At 45.5% G+C, this 10,111-nt stretch overlaps 2 protein-coding genes across 3 annotated transcripts; both read left to right on the plus strand.

Moving 5' to 3' along the window:
• The first annotated feature begins 2,992 nt into the window (after nt 1-2,992).
• Nucleotides 2,993-7,362, plus strand: LOC123127949 (chaperone protein dnaJ A6). Of its 2 annotated transcripts, none has more exons than XM_044547824.1 (8): nt 2,993-3,221; nt 3,827-3,997; nt 4,082-4,262; nt 4,391-4,529; nt 5,901-6,034; nt 6,113-6,255; nt 6,382-6,580; nt 6,721-7,362. In XM_044547824.1, the coding sequence occupies exons 2-8, from the start codon at nt 3,845-3,847 to the stop codon at nt 7,050-7,052; spliced, it is 1,281 nt and encodes a 426-aa protein (XP_044403759.1). In that variant the 5' UTR covers nt 2,993-3,221; nt 3,827-3,844; the 3' UTR covers nt 7,053-7,362. The 2 variants fall into 2 exon arrangements, with proteins under 2 accessions (XP_044403759.1, XP_044403760.1); XM_044547825.1 differs by having other exon boundaries at nt 4,082-4,259.
• A 782-nt stretch (nt 7,363-8,144) lies between these two features.
• Nucleotides 8,145-9,281, plus strand: LOC123130768 (ethylene-responsive transcription factor ERF038-like). The gene has a single exon (XM_044550582.1). The coding sequence runs from the start codon at nt 8,260-8,262 to the stop codon at nt 9,019-9,021; it is 762 nt and encodes a 253-aa protein (XP_044406517.1). The 5' UTR covers nt 8,145-8,259; the 3' UTR covers nt 9,022-9,281.
• Nucleotides 9,282-10,111: the final 830 nt, after the last annotated feature.

Genomic DNA, 10,111 nt, shown 5'->3' on the forward strand with positions numbered 1-10,111 from the left:
ATAAAGATCTTCGTAGAATATGTAGGAGCCAATATGGGCATCCAGGTCCCGCTATTGTTTATTGACCGGAGACGTGTCTCGGTCATGTCTACATTGTACTCGAACCGTAGGGTCCGCACGCTTAAAGTTTCGATGACAGTTATATTATGAGTTTATGAGTTTTGATGTACCGAAGGAGTTCGGAGTCCCGGATGAGATCGGGGACATGACGAGGAGTCTCGAAATGGTCGAGACGTAAAGATCGATATATTGGATGACTATATTTGGACATCGGAAAGGTTCCAAGTGATTCGGGTATTTTTCGGAGTACCGGGTAGTTACGGGAGAAGCAATGGGCCTTGATGGGCTTTAGTGGGAAGAGGAGAAAGAGCCAAGGGGCTGCTGCGCCCCCCCTCCCCTCTAGTCCGAATTGGACTAGGGAAAAGGGGGCCGGCCACCTTTCCTTCTCCTCCACTTCCTTCTCCCTTCCTCCCCTCTTGGTGGACTCCTACTAGGACTTGGAGTCCTAGTAGGACTCCACATCCTGGCCGCACCAATTGCCTTGGCCGGCCTCCTCCTCCTCCATCCTTTATATACTGAGGCAAGGGGCACCCCATGAACACAAGTTGATCCTCGTGATCATTCCTTAGCCGTGTGCGGTGCCCCCCTCCACCATATTCCACCTCGGTCATATTGTAGCGGTGCTTAGGCGAAGCCCTGCGACGATAGAACATCAAGATCGTCACCACGCCGTTGTGCTGACGGAACTCCTCCCCGACGCTTTGCTGGATCGGAGCCAGGGGATCGTCATCGAGCTGAACGTGTGCCAAGAACTCGGAGGTGCCGGAGTAACGGTGCTTGGATCGGTCGGATCGGGAAGACGTACGACTACTTCCTCTACGTTGCGTCAACGTTTCCGCTTCGGTCTACGAGGGTACATAGACAACACTCTCCCCTCTCGTTGCTATGCATCACCATGATCTTGCGTGTGCGTAGGAATTTTTTTGAAATTACTACGTTCCCCAACAGTGTGCTCCCCTCTCATGGCCCATATATTCCCTCAGGGGTTCCGGTAACCCCTCCGGTACTCCGATAAATACCTGATACACTCCGGAACACTTCCGGTGTCCGAATACTATCATCCTATATATCAATCTTTACCTCTCGACCATTTTGACACTCCTCGTCCTGTACGTGATCTCATCCGGGACTCCAAACAATATTCGGTCACCAAATCACATAACTCATATAATACAATATCGTCATCGAACGTTAATAGTGCGGACCCTATGGGTTCGAGAACTATGTAGACATGACCGAGACACATCTCCGGTCAATAACCAATAGCGGAACTTGGATGCTCATATTGGCTCCTACAATTCTATGAAGATCTTTCTCGGTCGAACTGTTATGGCAACAAACATTATTCCCTTTGTCTATCGGTATGTTACTTGCCCGAGATTCGATCGTCGGTGAACTTAGTTCAATCTCGTTACCGGCAAGTCTCTTTACTCGTTCCGTAATACATCACCTCGTGACCAAATCCTTAGTCGTTTGCTTGCAAGCTTATGATGTGTATTACTGAGAGGGCCTAGAGATACCTCTCCGATACTCGGAGTGACAAATCCTAATCTCGATCTATGCCAACTCAACAAACACCTTCGAGATATCTGTAGAGCATCTTTATAATCACCCAGTTACGTTGTGACGTTTGATTACACACAAGGCATTCCTCCGGTATCCGGGAGTTGCATAATCTCATAGTCGAAGGAATATGTATTTGACATGAAGAAAGCAATAGCAATAAAACTGAACAATCATTATGCTAAGCTAACGGATGGGTCATGTCCATCACATCATTCTCCTAATGATGTGATCCCGTCCTCAAATGACAACTCATGTCCATGGTTAGAAAACCTTAACCATCTAAGACTAACAGGGATTGAACTTGGGATATGGTGCTTTTGAACTCATCTTGCCAGCCAGTGTAACTGATGTCTTTTGGTGATAAATGAGAAGCGGAAAATTACATAACCACACACCACAACGTCAAGATTTGAAAACATGTTATTTTCTTGAAAATTTTCAACAATTTCTAGATACAAATATTCCTAAAAGAAAAACAATTAATTCCAAACATTGTTTTTGTAAAAATGTGAACAATTTTAGGAATTACAAACATTTTTTTGAAAAATAGAAAGAAAATTTGAAAACATGAACCATTTTCAAAATCCCCAAACAATTTTTTAAAGTGCTAACACTTACTGAATAAAACAAACAAAGTTTGAAAACACGAACATTTTTTGAAACCTGAACAGTTTTTTTAAAGTTTGAAGAATTTTTCAAAACAAGTTTTTTTGAAACATAAAACATATTTTGTAAAAATGGGAACAAAATTTTAACGTGCGAATGCTTTCTAACTTTTTGGTCAGGTTTCAAAATTGTTTGTTTTTCAGAAAGTGTTCTCACTTTAGAAAATTTTTTTGGGGATTTAAAATATGGTCTGTGTTTTCAAATTTTGTTTGTGTTTATTTAAAAAGTTTGTAATTTGAAAAATTCCAAAAAATGTTCGGATTTCATTTTTTTGATACTTTTCAAGAAAATATTTTGATTTTTAGAAATGTCTTCAAATCTCGACGCCGCGGGTTTCTTTTTTGGCGGGGTAAAAGAGAGTATAATTAGGTAGAGTGGCTAGCGGGACTAGTTCAACAACACCAGGAGTATCACGGAAATAAAACACGCTCCGCGCCTGGTAGGCTGGCTAGTAGTGTCCGGCGGCAGCTAACGATTCCGGATTGAGCTGCCATGTCAACAATTCTTATTTGGGAACGACTTAAAGTTTATTTAAAATAGATCGGGAACCAAGAGTTTGGTGTGCTGATTTCAGGGGTTTAATCTTCAGGGTTCGACTTAGTTTTCATTAAAAAACAGGGTTTGTTTTGGACTTTTTCAAAAAAAAAATAGAATTAAACAGATGGTAGGGATAGAGAACGTCACACGCTGACACGCCTAAACAACCGAAGCGGCCGAACCACACCCGATTCCGGTGGTCTCCGTTCCACACGGCCTATTCACACCACCAATTCGTGCAGGAGGCGCATAGCCGGACCGTATTAAAGCCAAACAACCGCGGTCGCGGCCGCCCCCTCTCTCCCTGCGTCTCTGGCTCGAGCCGTCTACGATTTCCTCTCTTCGCCTTCCTCCCCCGCCGGCCCCTCCAAACCCTAGGCGCCGCCGGCCAGGTAACGATCCGCCACGAAACCTCCAATCTTTCGTGGTTTTCTCCGTCTCAGCGCCCGGGCAGATCGCGGACGTGTTATCTTCAAGAGAAAATTAGCCGATTCCTGCTCGATCTGTGCGTTCGTTGGCTTTCGGATCTTGCCTGGCCCGGCGGATCCGAGGAGCGGCGAACGATTTCTGTGGCGGGGTGGTTAGATTCGTGGCTGTGCGGATAAGATAGATGGAGGAGTGGTTTAACTTGATTTGCCATGACTTAGTATCCTGATGCCTTCGTATACCGTCCTTATATGTACTATACTCTCTAATTTAACAGGATGCCTTTGAACTTGACTGCTCAATGCTTTCCTTTATGAGAACTAGTTTAGGCAAGAAAGCCCGCCAGTATACATGTCACGATTTCATAGAAAGAGGATTGATTGTTTAGTAGTTTGTGGAATAGAACATATTCCTGTTGTCATTATACTTCCTTAAATGTGCTGCCTTTCTTTAGTCACTTGCCAACCGATGTTTAGAGTTGCAAGTCTTGTATATATGTTTCTTTTGGCAAAAATGTTGGACTTTAGTGCTTTTATCTCTTGGAGATCTCATTTAAGCTGTTATCTCCCAGGAAGCCCATTTACCAGCCATGTTTGGACGCATGCCAAGGAAGACCAGCAACAACACCAAGTACTACGAGGTGCTTGGTGTATCCAAGACAGCAACCCCGGATGAGTTGAAGAAAGCTTACCGGAAAGCTGCTATAAAAAACCATCCTGATAAGGGCGGAGACCCTGAGAAGGTGTGTTGGCAAGCGCTTTTGTATGTGCCTACTTTTGCTATTGTTAGATTGGTGTTTGTTGACGCTTCTTTGTATCTTGCGCAGTTTAAAGAATTGGCACAAGCTTATGATGTTCTCAATGACCCTGAAAAGAGGGAGATTTATGACCAATATGGAGAAGATGCAATCAAAGAAGGGATGGGAGGCAGCGGCGGCGCTGATATGCATAGCCCCTTTGACATATTCGAACAGCTATTTGGGGGTGGCGGCGGCGGCTTTGGAGGTAGTAGTTTTATGATATGAAATTCTTTGTGCTTTGTTCCATTATCCTGCTTTGAGCGAGTTAAATAGTCATGCACTCACTTTCTAATAATTAAATACATATGCACTTACATGTGATTTTATGGATAAAAGGGGGTAGCTCGAGAGGACGCAGACAAAAGCGTGGTGAAGATGTGGTGCATACCATGAAGGTTTCGTTAGAAGACTTGTACAATGGTGCTACCAAGAAGCTATCTTTATCACGGAATGTTCTTTGTGGAAAATGCAAGGGGTAAGTTTTTGTAAGTTCTTAGTTGGTAATCTGTCTTTCTTCTGTTATTGTGCTCAAATTTGGAGCATATGCAGTACTACTTTCTTAAGGAAGGAATTCTGACAAAGTATACATGGTTATCTGGTGTTAATATCATTACCTCTGACTTTGTGACACAGTTCTGCTCTGTCTAATATAAAACCATGATGGGTGCTTCTGTAGAACAGCCCAAACTTGCTCTCTTTCTGTCCTCCTGAAATATTGTGGTGAAAGAGATCCTATGTTTCAGAAAACTTGGTTTTGCAATATTTCTAGAGCTAAATCATCATGATATTAATATGCAAGCTATCAGTTTTTTATATGTAATAACAAAAGTAATGTAGTTCATGTATTGCCTGGTAGTATTGCTTTTTATTTCATCAGCCGAGAAGTTGAACCTTGTCCTGTTTATATTCACATGTTTTTGTTGTATGTACAATGTCTACGCTGGTTCAAATCCAGCTCGGCCCAAAAATTTAGGGCTTCGTGAATATGAACTAAATCCTTTTGTTTTTCTTCCATAAAATAAAATGTCTGATCTATAGAAATAAAAGATAAAGAAAAAAGGGGGATATTTTTTCTAATCCATCTCTCTCTCATCCTTTCTTACAAACAAAAGAGTCTTTTCTTATTGAAGGGTGGATCGTTGTCCATTTTTGGTGATAAAAAATCACTGTAAAACATGCTTTTGACCAGGTCTGGTTGCTGAAAGATGTTAGTTGTTGTTGGATTATGTATTTTTTTTGTTTGTCTTCCACTCAAATTCTCTTATTGTTCTCAGTGGCTGTTAATTGGTTCCCGTATTCTATTCTTTTGCTCTTAAGGGGTAGCTAATTGCCTGTCCTTGATATGCGCACACTTCCCAGTTAGTAGTCAGCGGTGGAAAGAAGAAATGTGATGACGTGACTTGATTTTATTCATGGCATATCTGTATATAATTCTGAAATTGACTATTCCCTAAAAAATATACTACCTCCATCTGGAATTAGTTGTCGCTAAAATGGATGTATCTAGATGTATTTCAGTGCTAGATACATCTGTTTGAGCGACAAGTAATTCCGCACAGAGGGAGTACTAGTTAGTTGATGGAGTGGAAGTGGAGTGTGTTGAAACAAATAGCCATGTAACAACTACTGCTGCATTGCATCTTTGCATGAGTGAGGGTGCAAGCTTTGATTTAGCCCCTTGGATCGATGCAGATTTGTTTGCTTCTGATTCTGATGTTGTTTATTTTTACTCTTGTCAATGTAGCTTGCAACTTGTACTTGTACTGCAGCTGTTGTTCTGTACAAGATTATTTTTCCATGCCTGTATTAGTCGTAGGGATCTCACTGTATCATGTTGTACATTCAGAAAGGGATCCAAGAGCGGGGCAACGGCTACTTGCAGTGGTTGTCGTGGTGCAGGAATGAGGATGATAACAAGACAGATCGGACCTGGCATGATCCAACAGATGAATACTGTTTGCCCTGAATGCAGAGGATCAGGTATGATTCTGTTCTATCTTCTTTATTTAATGATTGTATCTGTTTCCTTAGTAGTTTTGTAATTCTTCATCTGTCCAGGCGAGATGATAAATGACAAGGATAGATGCCCAAGCTGCAGAGGGAACAAAGTATCCCAGGAGAAGAAGGTCTTGGAGGTTCATGTGGAGAAGGGAATGCAACATGGCCAAAAGATTGTATTCCAGGGTGAAGCTGATGAAGCTGTGAGTCTCTTTTACACACACAAGCGTCAAATGCACACATGTCTGCATCTGTTGAAGCACTCAACACTTGCATGCACACAATATCTAGGAGTATCCTTCTAACGATGCTGATTCATGCTTTTGCAGCCTGATACAGTGACAGGAGACATTGTTTTTGTCTTGCAACTTAAAGAGCACCCAAAATTCAAGAGGAAGTCGGATGACCTATTTGTTGAGCACACGATCTCTCTGACTGAGGCTCTCTGTGGCTTTCAGTTTGTTCTGACCCATCTTGATGGTCGGCAGCTTCTGATCAAATCCAATCCTGGGGAGATCATCAAGCCTGGTACATCAATTTCTTCTTGTGGATCTGTTTTTCCTTGCCCCTTTGTTGATATCTGCCTTCCAGTTCCTCTATCCTGTCGATAAAATTTCCCCCCTTTTTAGAACTTATTACTGATGTGATCTTTTGTTTCAAAAAAATAGGCCAGCACAAGGCCATAAATGATGAGGGCATGCCCCAGCACGGCCGGCCTTTCATGAAGGGTCGCCTGTTTGTCGAGTTCAGCGTGGAGTTCCCTGAGCCCGGAGTACTGACCCCTAGCCAATGCAAGTCACTTGAGAAGATCCTGCCGCCTAGGCCAGGGAGCCAGTCGTCGGACATGGACGTGGACCAGTGCGAGGAGACCACCATGCACGACGTGAACATCGAAGAGGAGATGAGGCGCAGGCAGCATCAGAGGCGGCAAGAAGCATATGACGAGGAAGACGATGACGAAGGCGGTGCACCAAGGGGTGTGCAGTGCGCCCAGCAGTAAGGAGGCGCCGGCAACGGTGTTAAGGGCGCACAGTCCGCAGTAATCGACTGCATTCTATTGTTCCTTTCTCGTTTGATTAAAGTAGCTGATCTGATGCGCGGTATTATTATTCTTGGCGTCTTAAGATTATGAGGTAGTTAGCCATAAAGTATCATTCATCCTTTTGTTGGCCTATTGCCTACTCTGTCGTGTACCAGCAGTATTATTTTGGAGCCGAGACCTTGATATTTCAGACTTGGTTGGGTGAATTGGTCGTGTGTGTGCTGTTGCATTTTCCATGACGAAATCATCATATAGCATTATTATTTAATCTTTGTGCTGCTCAGCAACTTGAGGCCTTCCTATTTGTATCAGATCTGTCAGTCAGGATCGTTGTATGACTGGAACGTGTTAATGGAATTTACTCTTGTTAATGGCTCGATGGCATCTGGGCACCAATAGTAAAGCGAAGACTTTGTGGAAACTGCCAGGCGCAGGACGCACCACCGTTCCTGGCTGTTGCTTCCGGGTCTTGCTCACCAGTCACCACGGCCGGTGCGGCATTGCCGTTCGCATATCGTTGTTCCCGAAATCCTTGAGTTGTACCGGCAAGCAGCTCAGTCCCGCGCAAGTGGGCACACGGAACAGTAACCACCACCTCCCTGCAGGAAGGTGTTGAACTAAGCAGCCCGATTGATTGAAGGAGTCTTGCTCTCGATGACATCTACTTAACGGCTAGTTGTTGAGGTGTAGTCCTCGTCTCTGAGCACGACAGCTGCCTCTTCCAAACTCGCGTGGCCGTGTGTATCTTATGTTGTAAAATAAAACAACAACAACTAGAAGAAGAAAATTATCGTTTGGCCGGACTGCATATTATGCTTCCTATACAACTGGAGTTCTGAATTGGCCTGGTGGCATTTGGACGGTCGCTGTATGGTTATGTCTACTATAGCGTTATACCAATGCAAGCCATCCATGTGTTGGTGGTCTCACCAGCTTGCAAATATCTAACTGGCTGCAGAATTTCGCGCGGATTTGTTAATTCCGGAGATCCTAACAACACCATCAGCTTTATTTCTTTTTTAGCTCCGCATGGTGACGATATCTTTTGTTTAGAGAAAAAATAAAACGTAGGCCTCCATAAGAAATCCACTATTTATAGTCGCGCGCACCACCTTCCCTCCCCAGCCTTGAGCCTTGTCTGGTGCTTGTAGAGAGGAGTAGAGCCATGGAGTCTGACACGATCCATGCACCCGCCACCTCCTCTTCCTCCTCCTACTCATCCGACTCGGCTGTCATCAATGGCGCACAGGACGTTTCCAAGGGTGAGCCCAAGCATCTGAAGCGCAAGAGACAGACCGCCACCTCTCCTGCTGCTCCAGCCACCGGCAGCCAAGAGGCGGAGTCTGCCGACGGCGCCTCCCGGGGTGAGGAGAGCAGCAGCTGCGCCGCCGCCGCGGACGAGCGCACGGCCGGAAGGCACCCGTCGTACCGCGGCGTGCGGCGCCGGAGCTGGGGCAAGTGGGTGTCGGAGATCCGAGAGCCGCGCAAGAAGTCGCGCATCTGGCTCGGCACCTTCCCGACCGCGGAGATGGCCGCGCGCGCGCACGACGTCGCCGCGGTCGCCATCAAGGGCCACCGCGCGCACCTCAACTTCCCGCACCTCGCCGACGCGCTCCCACGCCCGGCGTCCACCTCCCCCGCCGACATCCAGGCCGCGGCCGCCCTGGCCGCCGCCCAATGCGAGCCTCCCTCCTCCGTCGCCGAGACCACGGAGACGCCGACGACGTCGACCGAGACATCGGCCGCGAGCTCCGGTACGGCCGGCTGCGGCGAGGAGAACGCTCTGTTCGACCTGCCCGACCTTCTGCTGGACCTGAGGGACGGCCTCTGGTGCTCGCCTACCTGGGCGACGGCCGCCGACGAGTACGACGGCGGCGAGGCCGCGCTGCATGAGCCGCTGCTGTGGGTGGAGCAGTGCTGGACCTAGCCGCTCCGTTGTGACGCGCGGGCCATGCCTGGCCAGAAGAGAACACCCGTAGACATGGGCATGTACACTAGCGTTTCATTTTTCCAATTAATTTGCGCTTTTGCTTCGCGCCATGCCAGGCCTGTCATCTTGGGGTGGCAAGTCGTTTTAGCTAGACATTTCACCGTTTTGTTCACGGTGTGTACTGTATCCCGAAATGTGAAATCCAAACCTCTCAAAAAAGAAAAGAAGTGAAGGAAATACGAAATACCCCCTCTAAACTTTTATAGTGACCTAAAACATCTTATAAAAGTTTACAGAGGGAGCACAATCTACTTCCTCGGTCTCGAAGTCTCAAACACTCGATCAATAATAATGTCCTTATGTTCAAGAAAGGTATATTTCCACACTGTAATCCTTCCTTTGGTTTTAACAACTGAACTACACATTCGCCAGCACAATCACCTATCAATTCGAGGTTACGAAAGCAGTGAAGCCCCCTCTCATTGAGAGGGTTGGATGTCGAGCAGTGGCCCTGGGTTGGTGATGTTTTGTGTGACGAGGCGGCGGCCTTGGGAACCATTGCAGGTAGCAACTCTATGAGGCCGGCGGTGTCTTGACAATGGCTTGCTTGACAAATCATTTGCTGCTAGTGCGGTGGGGTTCTCGGCTCGGTTGATGCGCCTTGGAGGGGTGGTCAGACTATATGTTGAGATGACCACCACGGATGTGTTGGTGAGACGGTCAGGGTCTGTAGGGCGTCTTCCTTGGGGAAATACCCAATGGTTCCTGGGTACATATGTATCTTATATGGAGAATTTTTTTAATGATTAAACAAAAAGTCAAAATAGTTAAGAAACTATTTTTAGAGTAAACTTGACTTACTTGCGCACTAGTATATGAATTTTCACAAAAAAAGAAACTACGTTGACTTCACAGCGAAAAAGACAAAAAATATTTGCTATTATAGGTCACTGTTCATGCTTTTTTGACTGAAAATTTGTCTTTTTTGAAAAGAAGTCAAAGAGGAATTTTATTTTGTTGGAACTTTTCTTACTAGTACAATGGAAGGTCAAGTTTTTTTTCAAAAATATTTTTAGAAATTTTTGAC

This window comes from Triticum aestivum, chromosome 6A (assembly GCF_018294505.1).
Source record: "Triticum aestivum cultivar Chinese Spring chromosome 6A, IWGSC CS RefSeq v2.1, whole genome shotgun sequence".
NCBI classification, from domain to species: Eukaryota; Viridiplantae; Streptophyta; class Magnoliopsida; order Poales; family Poaceae; genus Triticum; species Triticum aestivum.